Here is a 21,089-nt window from a genome sequence, read left to right as displayed (position 1 = left end):
ACAGTCCTTCACAGGTGGGCAGGGTCAGGTTGTCTCTCGGTGGAGCCAAAGTCACCCTAGCCGAAGGGTCAGGGGTGTGTGTGTGTGTGTGTGTTTATCTCTCAGCGGAGCCAAAGTCACCCTAGCCCAAGGGTCAGGTGGAAGGGGAGGAGGGGAGGAGGGGAGGAGGGGAGGGGGAGGGGAGGGGGAGGGGGAGGGGAGGGGGAGGGGAGGGGGAGGGGGAGGGGGAGGGGGCAGAGGAGGGGAGGGGGAGGGGGAGGGGGAGGGGAGGGGAGGGGGAGGGGAGGGGGAGGGGAGGGGGAGGGGGCAGAGCTAAGTGATCCCTGAGCCAGGCCATTATGTAAGCCCATAATAACAAAAGAGGCAAAATAAGAGTTAAAGTCACAGAAGCAGATCCAGTGTGGGGTCAACATTAACCCTTCCTTGTTACAAAGGGAAACAGTAAAGATGTTTAGGACAGTTTGCCCAGACTAGCCCTCAATCTGAGAAATCTTGACTCCCAGGGCTGGAAAATCTGAAACCTAAAAGGCAGAGGCGATAGTAGCGGGGGGCGGGGAGGGAAGAAACAGGATCCCGGGGGCGGTGCTGGGCCCGGACCGCCTTCCTCCCGCCGTCCCGGCGCGCCGGCCGCTGGGCCGGGAGCTCTACCCTGCCTCTCCTCTCCCCTCCTCGAGCTTCGCTGGCCTCGGCGGGCGAAGGGCCCGGCGCCGCCGTATTTTGTCCCGCGCGGCGATCCCTCCTCGCGCGGACGCCGTGGCCGCGGAGGTGGCGACGGGGCCCGCGGCGCGCTGACGGCAGGCCCCCCGGCCCGGCGGCCTGAAGGCCGCGAAAGGGGGAGGCCCGGCTGCCCTCCTTCTCTGCGGGAGCCGAGGGGACGAGGCGGACGCCGGGGAGCCCCGCCCGGCCGGCGAGAAGGTGGGGGAGGCTCCGCGCGGCCCCCCGGCCGCCGCCGCCCTGCTGGCCCTGCAGCCGCCGCCGCCGCCGCCTCGGGCTCCCGCCGCGGGCTCGGCTGCCGCGGGCGGGGAGGGAGCGCGGCGGGCGCCGCCGGAGCCGCCGGACATGGCTGGAGGGCACTGCGGCAGCTTCGCCGCGGCAGCGGCTGGCAGCGGCGAAATAGTGCAGCTGAACGTGGGGGGGACCAGGTGAGCCGGGGAGAAGGGGCTCGGGGCTGGGATGCGGCGGGCAGGGGGCCTCCGGGGCTCGGGGGCCGACATCGCAGGCGAGCGGGGCGGGGAGCGCAGGGCTCTCCGGGCGGGTGTGAAGGGCAGGCGGCCTTGAGAGTCTCTGAGAGCCGGGCCCTTGGCCGCGCTGCCGCCTTCCTAGGACGCCGGCCACGTTCCTCCCCCTTTTTAGGAGATCTGGCCCGGGAACCTTCTGTAACCTTCCTTTACCTAACCTGGCGCATACTTTTGAGTTTATCTTGTCGAAGCCCGGCCTTGTGGTCTGGCTGTTGCAGGTGAACCTGCCTCCCTTTCTGTTTGGTCAACAAGGTAACATCGGTTTGCTTGGGCTAGAACGCCTCACTGAGGGCTGTTTTTAATCGCCAATAATTTTGGTGGAGGGAGCATTGTAAATTTGCGGTGCGCTCTTATTTATTTCCAGAGTTTCTTGGGCCATGGCTCTGAAGGGTCTGTTCTACTTGTAGCGCAGTGTGTCTGGAAGCTGCAGTTTTGAAGAGTTGGTTCTGGAAAGCCTTGGTAGTGGCACCGTGTGGCGCCCTTCTAGTAAACAGACTGAAAGCTCTTCTCTCATCTCTCTGGTCTTCCGTTCTCTTACTATGTCTTCTAATAAGCTTGTTGGGGGTAAAAAAAAAAAATCGTATGCTTTTGGATTTGGTATGGTTTATGAGTCACTTCTCTCGGAAATGCGAGTTTGGCAGCTCTGTTTGAAAGAAGGGGTGATTGCCGCTTAAGGCTAGGTAAGAGATAAGCCATGAAGCGCCTTGGAATTCAGTGTATTTTGCTGTGCTGGAGAAGATACAAGGTTTTCAACGCTTGGGAGTTTTTAACCAGTGTTTTTAAAAATGCAGAACGGCAGCACTGTGAACCGTAGTGATAACAATGTGTAGTGTTTTAATAGTTTTCTAAGTGTGCTGGAGAATTCAACACAGGAAACAATAATTCCTCACTGTTACTCTGCTCTCCCTCCCGCCCCTGTCCCCCATGCAAAACTGTTAAAGAATTTACAGCTTTATTGCTGCTACATAGATTTCGGTTTCATGGAGTAGAAGATTGGTGTTTCCTAATGTAAGACACGGATAGTTTCCTAAAATTAAATGAAAGTTTTGCAGGTTTGGTAACTTCAAGTCAGCTCAGTCACGTCCGACTCTTTGCGAACCCATGGATTGCAACATGCCAGGCCTCCCTGTCCATCCCCAACTACCGGAGTTTGAGTAAACTCATGTCCATTGAGTCGATGATGCCATCCAACCATCTCTTCTGCTGTCGTCCTCTACTGCTCCCACCTTCAGTCTTTCCCAGCATCAGGGTCTTTTCAAATGAGTCAGTTCTTCGCTTCAGGTGGCCAAAGAACTGGAGTTTCAGCTTCAGCATAAGTCCTTCCAATGAATATTCAGGACTGATTTCCTTTAAGATGGAATGGTTGGATCTCCTTGCAGTCCAAGGGGCTCTCAAGAGTCTTCTCCAACACCACAGTTCAAAAGCATCAATTCTTTGGCACTCAGCTTTCTTTATAGTCCAACTCTCACATCTGTACATGACTACTGGAAAAACCATAGCCTTGACTAGACGAACCTTTGTTGGCAAAGTAATGTCTCTGCTTTTAAATATGCTATCTAGGTTGGTCGTAACTTTCCTTCCAAGGAGTAAGCGTCTTTTAATTTCATGGCTGCAGTCACCATCTGCAGTGATTTTGAAGTCTGTCACTGTATCCACTGTTTCCCCATCTATTTGCCATGAAGTGATGGGACCAGATGCCATGATCTTAGTTTTCTGAATGTTGAGTTTTAAGCCAACTTTTTCACCCTCCTCTTCAGTTTCATCATGAGGCTTTTTAATTCTTCTACGCTTTCTGCCATAAGGGTGGTGTCATCTGCATATCTGAGGTTATTGATATTTTCCCTGGCAATCTTGATTCCAGCTTGTGCTTCATCCAGCCCAGTGTTTCTCATGATGTACTCTGCATGTAAGTTTAATTAGCAGGGTGACAATATACAGCCTTGACGTACTCCTTTTCCTATTTGGAAGCAGTCTGTTGCTCCATGTCCAATTCTAACTGTTGCTTCTTGACCTGCATACAGATTTCTCAGGAGGCAGGTCAGGTGGTCTGGTATTCCCATCTCTTGAAGAATTTTCCAGAGTTTGTTGTGATCCACACAGTCAAAGGCTTTGGCATAGTCAATATAGCAGAAGTAAATATTTTTCTGGAACTTACAGATGCAAAAATGAAACACCCTGCAAGGGCTGGCCTTCAAAAGAGTAGCACTATAGTCATCCCTAGTTTCTAATTTCTGTTGATTGTTCATATACTTTTTGAATGCTATAGAGGACATTCTAATTTAATTCTAAAAGTGTTGTTCACTGTGTTTTAAAGTAAAGGGCTTAAAAATGAATGAACTCTTGTTAATGAATGTAGAATTGAGTTTAAAATTTTAAATTTTATAAGACAGTTATTTGGAGCTGAACATTTTATTTTTCATTACATATGAAATTTGATTTTATTAGGTTTTAAATTTTTCTACGTGCTTTAAAAAATACAAAATAAGATAAATTATCAGATAGGACAGTTTAGAAGGCAGATGAGAGTTGTTACATAGGAATGAAAAAGTTTAGAAAGCCCAAACTTGAGACTGGCTAGTATAAATTTATAAAATAAGTGATGACATGGTGTATAGAAAATAGAACATCCAGTTCCAAGTTCTCTGCAGATATTTTGAGTTACTTTGGATCATAGACACTTGCAGCATTTTAGAGCTAGAAGGGATCTAGAAATTATCTTAAGTAAAACACAGGTTGATAGTCACTTAAGGCATTGTAAAAGAAAAATCCTCCTGTGATTGTCTTTGAAATTGAGGAATTGCCCCCTGGAGAACCACCTGTGGCACAGGATTGATGTCAGCTGTGAAGTGATAGCCTGAAACTCCAAAGGAGAGTTTCTTTTGAGCAGAGTAGGGAGCATCTTCCCCCTCCCCCCAAGAGAGGATAGGCAAATGGATCTAATGAAAGGATTTATAGAAATGACTGATTTTTATGATTTATTTAACACTTCATGGATGGTTCAGAAAGAAGATGAGGTTTCATTTAGAATTGTTAATATTATTACTTACCCCCCCCCCAAAAGCCTAATGAGGTGAAAGAAAGACAGTATGGCTCAATTTGTGATTAATTCTGCTTTGATTGAGTATGATTTGAGGCCTCATGAGAGAAGTCTGGGACCAGTCAGTGGAAGTCTAGCTCAGCAACCTTGGGCAAATTATTTTGTAGTGCTTAGTTTCCTAAAGTATTTAATGACATTAATAGTATCAGCCTTCTAAACTAATTAGAAGCATTAAGTGGGAAATACAAGCATTTAGTGGCATTAGCTATCAATAGTAACTTTACAGAATAATTTTAACTCGACTGCTTCCAAGTAAATTTAGTAGGAAGTTAGTAGCATAAAGTATAAATGTGGATAAGGACCAGATTGCACACGACCTTTTTCTTGGCATACTGTGGGTATGAAATAAAAACAGAAAAGGGTTTTCGTATGTATTTCAGAAAGTTATGCTTGTCGTGTGTAACTTAAATGTTGTAGTTTTCATGAAGTCATATTTGGAAACAGTTTTAGACCCATGGGAGTTTTTTCCCCTCCTGTCTTTTAAAGTTTGGGGGGAAAAGTAAATTGGTGGGGATGAGAGTCCAATCCCTTTGCCTAAAAATTCCAGATTACTAAACTCACGTGAATTGTTGATTTCAATTTAAATTGATAATATGGGGCTTCCCTGGTGGCTCAGATGGTAAAGACTGCCTGCAATGCAAGAAACTCAGGTTCAATCCCTGGGTTGGGAAGATCCCCTGGAGAAGGAAATGGCAATCCACTCTAGTATTCTTGCCTGGAAAATCCCATGGACAGAGGAGACTTGTGGGCTACAGTCCATGGGGTCGCAAAGAGTCAGACAGGACTGGGCGACTAACACTTTCACTTTCATACCCACCTGAATTACTGATTTTAATTTAAATTGCTAATATGACCTTAAGGCGACCTGTGTAATTTTCTAAGTAACAAAATTTGAGTTATTTGGCAGACAATTTGCTGAGTAAGCAGTGAACATGAAAGGTCACAAGTTAGAAACAATCCTTATTTGGAAATGAATTTGATGGCTTCCAAAACACAGTGATTCATTTTTTGCAGTGGATCCTTGGATCTTTCAGTTTACTGTTTACTGGTTTTGCTTCTATTTGACCAAGTCACTTTCCTCTACTTAGTTGTAATATACTTTTCATTTTTTCTTAAAGATCATGCTAAGAAATACACTTGGGAAAATTTGCCATATTTTCTTGGGTAAACTGGTTGCTTTCTCAGTCTGATTAATGGGCATAGGAACTGCTTTAAAACAGTCATGATACTAGAAAACAAACGTGGAGAAAAAATAAAGGTCTGTAAGGCTCTCTTCCGTGCGAGGACACATGGTGATGGCGCAGTAAGTCAGGAATACATAGTGCAGTGTGATGAGTCTTAAAATGAAAATAATTCAGCCAACAGTTGGACCCTGTATCAGATTATTTGCCGTGCTAGTTTATGTCAGTTTATTGTTTTGCCTCAGTCTGTTACAGTAGGCTTTGATAAAGCATGCCCCCTCCACCCTATTGGTGGTAATAAGTAGGCTTGATCAAATGGAGTTAACCTCAAAACTGTTTACTGAGTGATTTTTGAATGAATTCAATCGTTGCGAATAGCCCAAGACTGTAAAGGAAGTGTTAAATGCACTATGTACAGTGGAATTAATATGAGCTCAAAAGGCTACTATAGGATAGACTATTTGGAAAAGCCAGTTGAGGAGAAGGTAAAACCTGCGTGGTATCAAGAAAGATGGGTAGAACTCGGATGATTGAACATGAGGTTGATACAGCTGCAATGAAGATTCTGAAATGGTGTAAGCATGGATTGTTTGGGGATGTTAAGTGCTGTCTTATTGGAGGGCAGTAGTTTGTGTTGGAGAGGTGAAATGGTGACCTGAAGATAATTTTGTGTGTTATGTTGGGAAGTTTAGACTTAGTGTGATGGGCATGTTAGAAAGTAGTGTTTTAGGAAGCTTTGTATGTAAGCGAATTAATTACTTGATTTTGTTGAGAGTTCTTGGAATAATCTTAACTCTGAAATGAAAGCAGAATTTTAAAATATTAGATGGTAATGAGTATAATTGATACAGCTAGAGCTGTGCAACAACTTGTAAGTCATTAGCCAGCAGTTTAAAGGAAGTTAACTAACATTGACATTTCAAATCTTGTCCTCCCTTGTAATACCAGATACTTTTTAATTGCAGATTTAGTACCTCAAGACAAACACTTATGTGGATTCCAGACTCTTTTTTTTCCAGGTATTTCATATAATTCTTTAGTACTTTTTAAAAAAATAGTTAATTATTTTAAAATAATAAAATTTTATTATTAAAATAAAAAATTCTCTTGCCAGTTACATTAATTTTTTTATTAGATAAAATCTTAACTCTTTGAATATTTAAGTTGTTATTTACTTTGGAGATACAATGATTCATTTTTACTGGTCTTTGACCTTTGAAAGAATTAGGGCATTTTATTCATACTCAGATTTTAAAAACTAACTTTGTCATAATGTTAATGATTTTTAGTTTGCTGAGTGGAAGAATTTCAACACTTCGAGATGAAACTGGTGCTGTGAGTATAACAATGTTGATGTATATTTCTAAATTAGATCAAATAATGCTCTAATGTTTGGCCCTTATACCCTTAGAAGATAGGGGAACTACTCTTTTAATAACTACTAAATTAAAGTATATGTTCTTAGGTTTTTATTTCTTGTCATGAATAGTGTTTCTATAATTATAGATGAGAACTCAAAACAGAGAGTACTGCATATACTATTTTAAATAATCGTTAGAAATTGTAGGATCTCAGCTTACATTGTTGAGAGGAAATATTTCTTTTAATCAATAATTGAAACTTTAACAGTGAATAGATAGGTGTAAACAGGAAAATGTTTTGATATTAGAGTGGTAAAATGTTGCAAATTTGTGAAGCCCTACAATTTTTTGTTTTGGAGAAGAACCTTATGAACTTGTGCAGCAATGGTGGAGTGAGGGAAGTAAAGAATTACTAAGTTTCAGCACACAAATAAGTATTTCTATATTTAAAAATCAGTTTTAATATGCACAGTAGCAGGTAAAGTAATTGTGAAAAGCAAATAAGACTTCCAGTTTGGTGGCAGCACAGTGACCACAGATGTTTATTTGCTGTGGTGAGATTTGCAGATCAAGTAAGTAGCACGAGCAGATATGTCCATGTGAGATTATAGAAGACATCAGTAACAAGACCCATAAATCTATGGTGTTTCTTCAACTTTGGGTTGATTCTAATAAAAAGGAAGAATTTATGAAGCCAGAAGAACTTCATTCACTGTATATAATAATTGATCATAGTATAAGGAGATATATTTTTTGCTCCATTCTGCTGTCTGATTGACTTATATAAATCTTAAAAGGTATTCAGTTTTATAGTTACAGCTTTTGTAATTGGTTCAAAATAGTTTTGGCATACATTCCTGTAAAGAGTTATCAATTATATATTTCCTATTTTCTAAACATTTTCCCTATAAGTATTTCATGGTGAGTGGGTGCTCAGTCGCTTCAGCCATGTCCAACTCTATGTGACCTTATTCCATGGTACTGTATTTGTTATTTAAAAAAAAATTTGTTCTTGTCACTTTTTCTTTCACCCCACCCTCAGTCCTTGAGGAAACAGATAGTGGTACATGCAAGTGTACTTTTATAATACACACGGGACAATCAAGAAAAGCAAAACTGTCAAAACTGAAAAATAGTGTGAAAGTGTTATTAAGTTTTGACTTTTCTTGATTGCCCCATATGTATTACAAAAGTACACTGTTGCTTAAATGATTCGTTTAAGTCACAGATTGTGTAAATCATAATCACTATCACCAATAATTAGGGATCAGATGATATAAAAAGTATTATTTATGCATATTATTTTCAAAGTGTTAAATTCTAGAATATTTCAGATACAAATTTTCCTTTCAGCGTCCGTTTGACTAAAGATGTTAGTTAAATAGAAATGAGGACTTCTCTGGTGGTCCAGTGATTAAGAATCCACCCACCAATGCAGGGGACACGTTCAATCCCTGGTTTGGGAAGATTCCACATGTCACGGAGCAGCTAAGCCCATGCACCACAATTACTGAAGCCCGAGTGCCCTGGAGCCCATGCTCCAGAGAAGCATATACTGGTGAGAAGCCTGCACATCTCAACCAGAGAGTAGGCACCGCTCATTGTAGCTAGAGAAAACCTGTGCATAGCAATGAAGACCCCCTGCTGTGAAAAATAAATAGAAATTTAAAAAAATTAGAAATGCGAAAATGAACTATTTGATACCATATTTTTACCCTGCATATTAAAATATCAATCTAATGATAGCTTTTCAGGGATGGAAAAGACACCATTTCTACTGTATAAATGCACATGGTTATAACTGCTTTTCTGTTTTAGAGGCATTAAAATTTAAGAATATAATCAAGCAAATAAAGTTTTTACATAATTCAGTATGTGTTCTCTAAGTTAGTATTACAGATATTAAACTTGGAAGTTTCTAATTTGAAAATATAATTTGTAATTATTTTATTTACAGATATTTATTGATAGAGATCCAGCAGCATTTGCACCCATTTTAAATTTTCTTCGGACAAAAGAACTAGACTTAAGGTAAGAAATGTATCTTTTTTTTTTTTAAAGCTTTTATTTCTTTACATATGTACTTCTGGCGGCACCTCACAGCTTGCAGGATCTTAGTTCCCCTACCAGGGATCGAACCCTGGCTCCCTGCACTGGAAGTGGGGAGTCTGTTCACTGGACCACCAGGCAAGTCCCAAGAAATGTATCTTTTTAAAGTAAATTTTTATTGGTAGGCATGGGTTTGGTCTTAATTTATGAAGGAAAGAATTTTTCCCTGCCTCAAGATTATTTTTGCTTGAAAGTTTCCTCAGAATTTCTCTCATAGATACAGGCCACAATCGTCTCTTCTTAATGGATTACTCTCAAAGCTTCCTAACCAATTTCCCTGCCTTCAATCTTATCCCTTCAATTCATTTTTTTCACACTGTAGCCAAAATTATATCCTGAAAATATAAATCTAACCTAGTTATTCAGTCAGTTCAGTTGCTCAGTCATGTTCGACTCTTTGCAGTCCCATGGACTGCAACATACCAGGCTTCTCTGTCTATCAGTAACACCCAGAGCTTGCTCAAACTCATGTCCATCGAGTCAGTGATGCCATCCAGCCGTCTCATCCTCTGTCACCCACTTCTCTGCTTGCCTTCAATTTTTCCCAGCATCAGAGTCTTTTTTAATGAGTCAGTTCTTCACATCAGGTGGCCAAAGTATTGGAGCTTCAGCATCAGTCCTTCCAATGAATATTCAGGACTGATTTCCTTTAGGACAGACTGGCTTGATCTCCTTGCAGTCCAAGGGACTCTCGGAGTCTTCTCCAACACCACAGTTCAAAATCTAGTTGGTTATTACTTTGCTTAAAACTCTTATTTAATCTGTTGCTGGATTAATGGTGAAGGATTTTGGACTTCCTGTTAATCTAGCCCCTGCTTAGTTTCTCTTGCTTGAACACTTTCAACCCTTTCTGCTCTCGGCTTGATCTTGATCTTTTTGATGACTCTGTTGTGTCACCTGATACAGGTGTTCAGAGTTTCCTATACTGCCACAACTCCAGTAGTGTGTCTTACATTAGATTCTAAAAGGGCTTGCATTGTTTCCTGTATACCTTCACGATTAAGTATTATGCTTGATACATAGTCATACATTTTTTTGTATGACACATAACTATACAGTTTTACTTGACACAAGTAAATAACAATTTAAACTATTTCTGAACTTTCCCAGTCTGGATTCCTAGTAGGAAGCTACAATCTAATTTGTATTTTATTGTTGTTTTATTTTATATATGCCTAGTGAACTTTTACTAGGACCTATTAATACTTTTTTAGATACAGCTTTTAGAATTCTCAATGTTTGTTTAAGCCACTTGTGTATAATATTACATAATTTTTGACATATTCACTAGAATATGAGCTTCTTGAAAGCAAAGATTTTTTTGTTTGGTTTGTTCCTTGCTGTATTCAGAGTGTTGTTTTAAAAAAAGAAATATTATGTATAGTAACTGCTTAATAGATATTTATTAAATGAATAAAAGAGTTTGGTGGGGCTTTTTTTCATCTATTTTTTGGCCTGGGGCAGTAGGTGGGAAGTTTATTATTAACTGTTTACTTCTGGGATAAAACTATTTTTAGCATTTGATGAAAATCTAAGTTTACTTCCAGTCAGTGTCCTTGTGACTAATCTACAACTAAATTACCCATGAAAGGCAGAAGTAGTTTAAATATCTGTTTTCACTGCTTTTCTTACAACTTGCTTCTTTATTTCAGTTAATGGAAGTCTAGCAAACTTAAATTCTCTGAATAGTATCTTCCAAAAGAAGTTGGGAAGAAATTGATAAAAGAATACTATATTCTGCTTCCATTTTTTACATAAAATTCTTGCATTGCCTTTATCATTCTGTATTGTTATCCTATTTGTTTGTCCTCTCCAAAACTGTTATTTGTGTACTGAGCTACTGTACTGTTAACGGAAGTAGTTTTGAAATAGAATAAAAAAGTTTTAACTTTTCTTATGTTAAACTAGTAACAGTCACTTTCCCAAAAGCAACTTAATATTTCAATCACATGTGACCATTAGGCCTATCAGAAGTTTTTTATTTTTTTTTAAGAGAAGTTTTATGTCTACAAGAAAATTGAGAGGATGGTACAGAGGTTTCCCATGTGCCCCCTGCTTCCATTATCAGCCTCCTCTATTATTAACGGCATTTACCTGAATATTACATTTTTTCTTTTTTTCAGTTGATGAACCTGCTTTGACATCATAATCACCCAAAGTTATAGTTTATCTTCAGTTCACTTTTGGTGTTGTACATTTTAGCAGTTAGCACAAACGTTTAATGACATGTGTACATCTTAATACCATACACAGTACTTACACTGCCCTAAAAATTTTTGTTCTTTGCCTGTTGCTCTCTCTCCCCTCAAACCACTGATCTTTCAAAAATGTGCATAATTTGACTTTTTCCTAAATGTCACAGTTGTAATCACATAGTATGGAGCCTTTTCTGATTGGCTTCATTCACTTAATAATATGCAGTTAAGTTTCCTTCACGTTACTTCTTTTTAGTGCTGATAATATTTCATTATCTGGATACCAATTTGTTTTTCCATTCACTTACTGAAGAGGACATTTTAGTTGCCTCCAAGTTTTAGCTGTTATGAATAAAGCTTCTATAAACATCCATGTGCAGGTTTTTGCATGGACATTTAAGTTTTCAGCTCCCTAGGGTAAATGTCAAGGAGTGCGGTTGCTGGATTGTATGGTAAGTTTTATAAAAAACCTTCAGACTGTCTTTCACAGTGACTGTCATTTTCCTTTCCCACCGGCGATGAATTAGGGTTGCTGTTGCTTCATATCCCTGACAGCATTTGCTGTTAGGATTCTGGATTTTGGCCATAGTAATTGACGTGTAGTAGTGACTTACTGTCTTAATTAACATTTGCTTAATGACATATGATGGGTGGAGCATCTTTCATATGTTTGCTGCCTTTATAGCTTTGGTTGAGGTCTTTGGCCCATGTTTTGATTGAATTAGTTTCTTTATTGTTTTAAGAGTTCTTTGTATATTTTGGACAACAGTCCCTTATCAAATCTCATTTGCAAATATTTTGTCTCATATCATCTGTGATCATCAGTTTTATATCTTTCTTCCCAATCTATATGCCTTTAGTTCTCTTGTTTTATTGTGTTAATAAGGATTTCCAGTATGAAGTTGAAAAGGAGTGGTGACAGAATATCTTTGTCTTGTAACCAGATGTTAGTTCTCACATTAAATATAATGCTCGATATAGGATATTTTTTTAAAAGTCTTATCAAGTTGAAAAAATTCCCCTCAGTTCCTGGTTTACTGAGAGGTTTTATCATGAATAGATCTTGGATTTTGTCAAATGCTTTCTTTGCACCTGTTGGTGTGGTCATGTGAGTCTGTTGATGTGAAAGATAACATTAATTGATTTCAGAATATTGAACCAGCTTTCGTACCTGAGATAAATCCTACTTGGTTGTGGTATATATTTCTTTTTATACATTGTTGGATTTGGTTTGCTGATATTTTGTTGAGAATTATTGTGTCTATGTTCATGAGAGATACTGGTCTATAATTTTCTTGTAATGCATTTTTCTGGTTTTGGTATTAAAGTAATGTGGGCCTTGCCCTATAAAATAAATTAGGTTTTCTCTCTGCTTCTTTCCCTGTGATTGTAGATAATTGGTATAATTTCTTCCTTAAATATTTGGTAGCATTCACCAGTGAAGCCTGGGCCTAGTGCTTTCTGTTTTGGAAGGTTATTATTGATCCGTTATTTTTTAATACATGTAGACTGAGATAGATTCTTTCTGGTGTGAGTTTTGGCAGATCATGTCTTTCAAGGAATTGTCCATTTCATTTGGGTTCTCAAATTTGCAGGCACAGAGTTGTTCACAGTATTCCTTTATTATCATTTTAGTTTTCATGGACTCCTTAGTGATGCCCCCTCTCCTTTCTGCCCAGGCAGTATTTTAAAATAAGGACAATTATAACTGAAACCTAAAATGAATGCTTTTAAACTTTTAAGTTTCCTTTTTTTTTTACTTCTTATTTTCTTATTACTTTATTGTAACATCTTTATCTGGATAACATAGCCCTTCTTAAGGCTGATCGTTTTTTTCCTCCCTACCTTCTGTTTTGCTTTTATTTTTGGTTTTTGATGAGAGGAGTCATGCTGATGGTTAAAAGCACTGTAGTAGGCACTGCGTGACGTATACAGACATGGATCAGAGGTAGATCATGCTTTCAGGGAGCTTGTAGATTAATTGGGGAGGTTAGAATATGTATAGAAATAAAGGTCAGAAGCAATTAATACCATATAAATGATTTCTACTCTTGTCCACCTCTTAGATACTTATTGATAATTACTTGTATTAACCCTGTAAAGCCCTCGTCTCTAATTTAGTCATCTAGTTCATCTATATATGAGTGATTTTTTAGTAAGAAAAAGTTCATGGTAGTGTGCAGTTTTATTATTTATATTTCTTCAAATGATTAAGGATCTTAGGAAAAAAGTAAGTTTTAAAACCCCATGATTTTGTTCATGTTAAGAGGCTAGTACTTTTTCTGCTCCAGATGATAATCCAGGTTGCCAGTGTTAGAAGATTTACATCATTTGTTTCTTTGTAGGGGAGTGAGTATTAATGTTCTCCGACATGAAGCTGAATTTTATGGAATCACTCCATTAGGTATGTATCTTACTACTGTTTTTTATTTATGATTCGACCCTTAGAGCACCCAACTTGCCCAAATGAAGTGTGTTTTATATCAGGTCCTAATTTTTGATGGACTAGTCAGTGCTTGCTTTTTGTGGATTTTCATAGAAAAAAGATATTGTCAGCTGATTTAACTTAAACATTTTCCCTTTTCTTTCCTTATCCTCTTTAACTAGAGAAAATAAAAGTGGAGTACTATTTTTCTGTTTGCATGTACTCTTGACAAGTTTGCTTTGAAATGTTTTTAGTAAGAAGGCTTCTCTTATGTGAAGAGCTGGAGCGTTCATCTTGCGGCAGTGTCCTTTTCCATGGTTACTTGCCTCCACCAGGTACTTCTGCTTTGTTCACTGAGTTGTTCAAGTCTTTTTATCATTACATTAAGTACAAATGTATGAATAGGAAAATCTGTTTCTTGATTATCTCATTTATAAATCTACCAGAAAAGATGAGAACTTTAATCTTAACAGAAGTTAGGTCAGACTATAAGGTAGGGTCGGTGTTTGCCAAACTTTTTCTGTAGAGGGCCAGTTAGGCTTGTGAACTAGAAGATCTCTGTGGCAGTTAACTGAACTCCACTGTAAATACTGCAGAAATGGATGGGTGTGACTGTGTCTAATACAACTTTACTTACATAAACAGCCATCAGACTGGACTTGGCTGTGGTCAAATTTGCTGATTCCTGTGTTTGAGAACTGGTAGACCGTCCCCTTTGTGTAACCCCAGGAGCCTTGCAGAGATTTGTTAGTGTATAGGGGAGAGGAGGGTGAGGTGCATGTCATTTCTGCCCCTCTTCAGTTAGTTAGTAGAGTTTGATCTGTGCCTGTGTTGTAGCAGGGTTCTGAATAAGAGTTCATTTCAAAATGATTTCAAAAAGGCTCCTCTGCCAAATAAGGGATGCTTGAAAGTATAGGGCAATTCATCTCTAAAGCTGAATGAAGTTTAAATTAGTAAATAAAGTTTAAAGTTAAAATTTAAACGTAATAAAGTTTAAATTAGTGAATAGTACCTATCTCATAATAACTGTTCCGTAAATGTAAAGAGCTAGTGACAGAATGAATAAATTAGTGGTGATTGATTTGGTATTATACATATGGTAAATTTTAGTCTTACTTATTAAATATATAACATGAAAAATATCAGAAATCTTTTTTAAAAAATTTCGTCTTGTTTGTTATGGTAGTTATGTGCAGTAAATCACTATATTAGCAGATAAATTTCAGCTATACTGTTTAGTTTTTGTCTTTTAGCCATAAGAACATATGAAATTTTCAGATTTTGGTAGGTGAACTTAAAAAAGTTTATCTTCTTTCCTTTCATAGGTATTCCTAGTCGTAAAATAAACAACACTACTAGATCCTCGGCTGATTCTAGAAATGGACTAAATTTTACAGAAGGTGAAACTCGAGGAAATGGTACTCAGCCTGTTCTTTCTGGAACTGGAGAAGAAACTGTTAGGCTAGGTAAGCAAAGCTTACATAAATAAAAAAAGCAAAGTATGTACGTTTTTAGCTCTAGATATTGAGTAATTATTTTTAAAGATGTAGCTTTTACTGTATTTCTTTTTAATCTAGATCTCCCGTTTATATCTTGAAAAGTCTCACCTAATATAATTTTTCTTTAAAAAGTGTGTGATTTTCTGTTTGCTGTAAACCTTTAGAACAGAGGTTGACAAAGTTTTTCTGGCAAGGGCCAGATGGTGGACATAGTGGGCTTCATGAGCCTGAGGGTCGCTGTTGGAACTGCTCAGTTCTCTTTGTAGTACACAAGCAGCTTTGATGACGTGTGGACAGATGTGCTTGGCTGTGTTCCAACAAATCTTTCTTTCTCAAAACAGGCAGAGGACTGGAATTGGCCTCTTGGCTTTGCAAACCCCTTCTTTAGAACACAGAAAACATTTCTTTTTCTAATATCAACAGGGTTTCCTGTGGATCCACGAAAGGTGCTAATAGTAGCTGGCCATCACAACTGGATTGTAGCTGCATATGCCCATTTTGCTGTGTGTTACAGGTATTATATAATTAATAATGGTTTGCTTTTTACTTTGGGGGGTGTTTTTTAATAGCTGTGATTTTATGCTTATAGATTTAAGAGCTATTTAATTTTAGTCGTCAGATTTTTTTTCCTTCCAATTTTGCCTCCTGATTAAATTCCGTTTACTTTTATTTTTACAACTAATTTCATAAATACTAACAGCCTCAGTATATTTAAATATTGCCCATACAGTATAAACTGTGAAATAAGTGAGATATCTTGAAGTTACACCTTTTTGCTTAGTGTATCCAGCTTCCAAGTTGTTTAACTGTTGTGTTAAATGAGGCAGGCTTGTTAATGTCACCTCTGTGTTTTTTTGTCTGTAATGATTAAATATTGTACTCTTAATAGGGGAGAATAAGATTCTACATTGGTCATGCGTACTGTACACGTGGGAGTGAGGTAGTTAAGCAGGACCATTGTGGACAGAAGTGATGTAGTTTAGTTATCTAGTTTTATCTAATTCTTGCGTTCTCAGAAACCACTGGGAACAAGGAAAAGTATATACTAGGGATTTCTCTTTTTTTATTTGGAGGAAAGATAGGATTCCTAGTTCAGAATCACTGTATGAACTGAGAAATGTTGATGACGGGGGAATGGTGATGTTGTTGAGTTGCTAACTCGTGTACAACTCTTTGCAACCCCATGGACTGCCGCATGCCAGGCTTCCCTGTCCATCACCAGCTCCCAGAGCTTGCTCAAACTTGTGTCCATTGAATTGATGATGCCATCCAACCATCTCATTTCTGTCATCCCCTTCTCCTTCCTTCAGTCTTTCCCAGCATCAGGGTCTTTTCCAATGAGTCAGTTCTTCCCATCAGGTAACCAAAGTATTGGAGCTTCAGCATCAGTCCTTCCAATGAATATTCAGGACTGATTTTCATTAGGATTGACTGGTTTAATCTCCTTGCAGTCCAAGGGACTCTCAATAGTCTTCTCCAACACTACAGTTCAAAACCATCAATTCTTTGGTGCTCAGCTTTCTTTACGGTCCAACTCGCACAACTGTACATGACTACTGAAAAAACCATAGCTTGGATTAAACGGACCTTTTTCGGCAGAGTGATGTCTCTGCTTTTTAATATGCTGTCTAGGTTTGTCATCGCTTTCCTTCCAAGGAGCAAATGTCTTAATTTCATGGCTGCAGTCACGGTCCTCAGTCATTTTGGAACCTGGAAAAAGAAAATCTGCCAATATTTTCACTTTTCCCTCTTCTATTTGCCATGAAGTAATGGGACCAGACGTCATGATGTTAGTTTTTTGAATGTTGAGTTTTAAGCCAGCTTTTTCACTCTCCTCTTTCACCTCCATCAAGATGCTCTTTAGTTACTCTTTACTTTCTGCCACTGGAGTGGTATCATCTACATATCTGCAGAGGTTGTTTCTACTTCTCCTGGCAATCTTGATTCCAGCTTGTGATTCCAGCCTGGTATTTCACATGATGTGCTCTGCATAGAAGTTAAATACACAATGTGACATTTTATGGCCTTGATGCACTCCTTTCCCAATTTGGAACTAGTCCCTTGTTCCATGTCCGGTTCTAACTGTTGCTTCTTGACCTATATACAGGTTTCTCAGGGGACAGGTAAGATTGTCTAATATTCCCAACAGTTTAAGAATTTTCTGCAGTTTTTTGTGATCCACAGTCAAAGGCTTCCAAGTAGTCAGTGGAGCAGTAGATATTTTTCTGTAATTTGCTTGTTTTCTTTCTGATCCAACAGATGTTGGCAATTTGATTTCTGGTTCCTCTGCCTTCTCTAAATCCAGCTTGCACATCTGGAAGTTCTCAGTTCATGTACTGCTGAAGGCTAGCTTGAAGGATTTTGGGCCTAGTGAGCTCAAAATGCTAGCATATGAAATGAGTGCAATTGTATGATAGTTTCAACATTCTTTGGCGTTTCCCTTCTATGGGACTGGAATGAAAACTGACCTTTGCAAGTCCTGTAGTCATGCTGAGTTTTCCCAGTATGCTGACATTGTGTGCAGCACTTTAACAGCATCATCTCTTAGGATTTTAAATAACTCAGCTGGAATTCTGTCGCCTGCACTAGGTGTTTTGTGGTAATTCTTCCTAAGAGCCACTTGACTTCTTATTCCAGGATGTCTGCTTCTGGGTGAGTTACCACACCACTGGGATTGTCCAAGTCATCAAGACATTTTTGTGTAGTTCTTCTATGAATTCTTGCCACCTCTTCTTAATTTCTTCTGCTTCTCTTATGTCCTTACCGTTTCTGTCCTTTATCACGCCCATCCTTATATGAAATGTCCCCTTGATAACTCCAGTTTTCTTGAAGATATATCTAGTCTTTCCCGTTCTATTGTTTTCCTCTGTTTCTTTTCATTGTTCAGTCAAGAAGGCCTTCTTACCTCTCCTTGCTATTCTCTGTAAGTCTACATTCAGTTGGGTATATCTTTATGTTTCTCTCTTGCCTTTCCCTTTTCTTTGCTTAGGTATTTGTAAGCCTCCTCAGACAACCGCTTTGCCTTCTTGCATTTCTTTCTCTTTGGGATGGCTTTGGTCCCTGCCTCCTATACAGTATTACAAACCTCTGTCCATAGTTCTTTGGGCATTTTGTCTGCATTGTCATGCTTCACTTTTATATTTTTTTTCTTGCTTGGTTTACTGCATGTTACTTGTATTATCAAAAGAGTATTTGTGTAGATTATTACCCTTTTGGAATTTAAATTCCACTTTAGATTTTTTTAAAATATAATTGTATTTATTTATTTATTTTGGCCATGCTGCATCTTCATTACTGTGCTTGCTTTTGTCTAATTGTAGTGAGTGAGGGCTGCTCCCTGGTTGTGCCACACTGACTTCTCTGTGCCAGTGGCTTCTCTTGTTTCAGAACCCAGACTCTAGGGTGAGCTGGCTTCACTAGGTGCGGCCCATGGGCTTACTAATTGTGGCGCGGGGGCTTAGTTGCTCCATAGTATGTGGGATCTTCCCAAATAGGGATCAAATCTATTTCTCCTGCTTTGGCCAGGGGGTTCTTTACCACCGAGCCACCAGGGAAGCCCTCCACTTTAGATTTTTAATGCATGTAAAATTTACTTTTTGTATAGGATATTAGATTTAGGAATCTATTTTCTTCCACAAGTGGCTAATTATGTTCTGATTATTACATGTCATCCTTTCTCACTGAATTTGAAAACCTTCATCTTGCTTTATATTTATTTTTAAATACTTGTATCTAATTTTATACTCTTTTTCCCCATTGTTGGACACTTGTCTTGGCTATTGTAAATAATGCTACTGTGAGCATGGGAGTGCAGAACTTTTCAGGCTAGTGTTTTTGTTTTCTTTGAATATATTCCCAGAATTGAAATTGCATTATCATAGGGTAGATCTGTACTTAATTTTTTTGAGCAAATACCATATTGTTTTCCATAGTGGCTGTACCAATTTACAGTCCCACCAGCAGTAACAAAGGTTCCGTCATCATAACAAAGGTTCTCCACATCCACACCAGCATTTATTGTCTTCTTTTTTAACTTTTTATTTTGTAAAATAAATTCTTTTTTATTTTGTTTTGAAATATAGCTAATTGACGGTGTTGTGATAGTTTCATGTAGACTGCAAAGGGACTCAGCCATACATACATATATCCATCTCTTGTCTTTTCATGATGGTCGTTGCAACAGGTATGAAGTAGTACCTTACTGTGGTTTTAATTTGCATTTCCCTATTGACAATTGATGCTGAGCATCATTTCTTGTACCTGTTGGCTATTTGTATATCTTCTTTGGGAAAATGTCTGTTCAAGTCTTTGGCCCATTTCTTAGTTGGATTTTTGGGTTTTTGCTATTGAGTTGTTTGAGTTCTTTATATATTTGCATATTGACCCCTTATCAGATACATGGTTTGCAAATAGTTTTTCCCATTCCATTGGTTGTTTTTTTCACTTTGATAGTTTCTTTTTCTGTGCAGATGCTTTTTAGTGTGAGGTAGTCCCATTTGCGGAGAAGGCAATGGCACCCCACTCCAGTACCCTTGCCTGGAAAACCCCATGGATGGAGGAGCCTCGTAGGCTATAGTCCATGGGGTCGCTAAGAGTCGGACACAACTGAGCGACTTCACTTTCACTTTTCCCTTTCATGCACTGGAGAAGGAAATGGCAACCCACTCCAGTATTCTTGCCTGGAGAATCCCAGGGACGGCGGAGCCTGGTGGGCTGCCATCTATGGGGTCGCACAGAGTCGGACACGACTGAAGCGACTTAGCAGCAGCCGCAGCAGCAGCAGTCCCATTTGTTTCTGATTTTATTGCTTGTGCTTTATGTGTGATTTTGAAAACAGTCATTACCATGATTCATGTCAAGAAGCTTTTTCCCTGTTTTCTTCTAGGAGCCGCATGGTTTTAGGTCTTCAGTCAATTTTGAGTTTATTTTTGTGAGTGGTACAAAGTGAAAGTGTTAGTCACTCAGTTGTGTCCGACTCCTTGCGACCCTATGGAGTGTAGCCTGGCAGGCTTCTCTGTCCATGGGATTTCCCAGGCAAGAATACTGGAGTGGTTTGCCATTCCCTTCTCCAGGGTAACTTCCTGACCTGGGGATTGAACCTGCATCACTTGCATTGCAGATTCTTTACTATCTGAGCCACTAGGGAATCCAGTAAGGGTCAAATTTAATTCTTTTATGTTTAAATATCCAATTTTCCAGGCACCATTTATTGAAGAAACTCCATTTTCTTCATTTAGTATGCTTGGCTACCTTGTCAAACATTAGTTGGCTATATATGCTTGGGCTTATTTCTGGGCTCTTAATCCTGTTCCATAGGCCTATTTGTGTGTTGATCTTCTTAATCATTCCCTTCATTAGATGGTGAGAATTCCAAATAGGAGATTGGAGGATTTTTGTGTGTTGTGTTAGATGGAAGAGAAATAAGATGAAATATTCTTATGTGTTAAAGAGAAAAACTTGTATATGTGTCTGGTTTCATAATTTAACCTTTGAGAGGTAGAATCAGCTTCCTTTCTAATTAGCCTGGTAGTGAGGTATTGGAAAGAAAACAGTGAAAGTTATATTGAGAAAAGTCCAGTAGAAAACAAGCAATGAGGAATTTTGTGCTGATATATAGTGTTAAAAAAAAAAAAAACTTAGGCAAGCAAAATCGCCCTAACAAATGTAGCTCCTCTATCTGGACCTTTAAGAAAGAATCATTGTATGCTTGTATTTCTGCCTTCTTGTGGTACCCTCTTCAAACCACACTTGTGTTTTTAGTTGCAGAGTCTCCTTACCAACCTCTAGAACCCTTTTTCTGTCTGGGGTCCATCTCTTGAAGGAAAATAGGCAAAGGGAAATCTGACAGAGTCTGGTTTGGTAAATCATTTCAGCACTGAGCAGAAATTCTGTATTTGGGACTTGGGAAAAGAATGGGGAGATGTGGGAAGAAGGGAGAGCTCTTCAAAATAAGATGACTTGGCTCTAGAGGCTCCTGATGAGAA

At 39.0% G+C, this 21,089-nt stretch overlaps 1 protein-coding gene across 13 annotated transcripts in view; it reads left to right on the top strand.

The window, feature by feature from the left end:
* Nucleotides 1–742: 742 nt before the first annotated feature.
* Nucleotides 743–21,089, top strand: part of KCTD3 (potassium channel tetramerization domain containing 3) — a 70,340-nt gene continuing 49,993 nt past the window's right edge. For 3 of the 13 annotated variants that reach the window (XM_081491702.1, XM_081491703.1, XM_081491701.1), the window contains exons 1-8: nucleotides 743–1,142; nucleotides 6,482–6,535; nucleotides 6,806–6,851; nucleotides 8,835–8,908; nucleotides 13,527–13,585; nucleotides 13,861–13,941; nucleotides 14,932–15,072; nucleotides 15,529–15,619. In XM_081491702.1, the coding sequence (XP_081347828.1) occupies nucleotides 1,060–1,142; nucleotides 6,482–6,535; nucleotides 6,806–6,851; nucleotides 8,835–8,908; nucleotides 13,527–13,585; nucleotides 13,861–13,941; nucleotides 14,932–15,072; nucleotides 15,529–15,619 (629 nt within the window). In that variant the 5' untranslated portion in view covers nucleotides 743–1,059. Of the gene's footprint in view, nucleotides 1,143–6,481; nucleotides 6,536–6,805; nucleotides 6,852–8,834; nucleotides 8,909–9,721; nucleotides 11,634–13,526; nucleotides 13,586–13,788; nucleotides 13,942–14,931; nucleotides 15,073–15,528; nucleotides 15,620–21,089 lie in introns of those variants that run through there. The other 10 variants (XM_081491709.1, XM_081491712.1, XM_081491708.1 and 7 more) reach the window with 5 other exon arrangements.

The sequence above is a fragment of the Giraffa tippelskirchi genome, chromosome 5, assembly GCF_054371585.1.
Source record: "Giraffa tippelskirchi isolate mGirTip1 chromosome 5, T2T-mGirTip1v1.2.pri, whole genome shotgun sequence".
Lineage (NCBI taxonomy): Eukaryota > Metazoa > Chordata > Mammalia > Artiodactyla > Giraffidae > Giraffa > Giraffa tippelskirchi.
The sequence above is the reverse complement of the archived record's forward strand: the minus strand, read 5'-3'. Positions and strand labels throughout refer to the sequence as shown.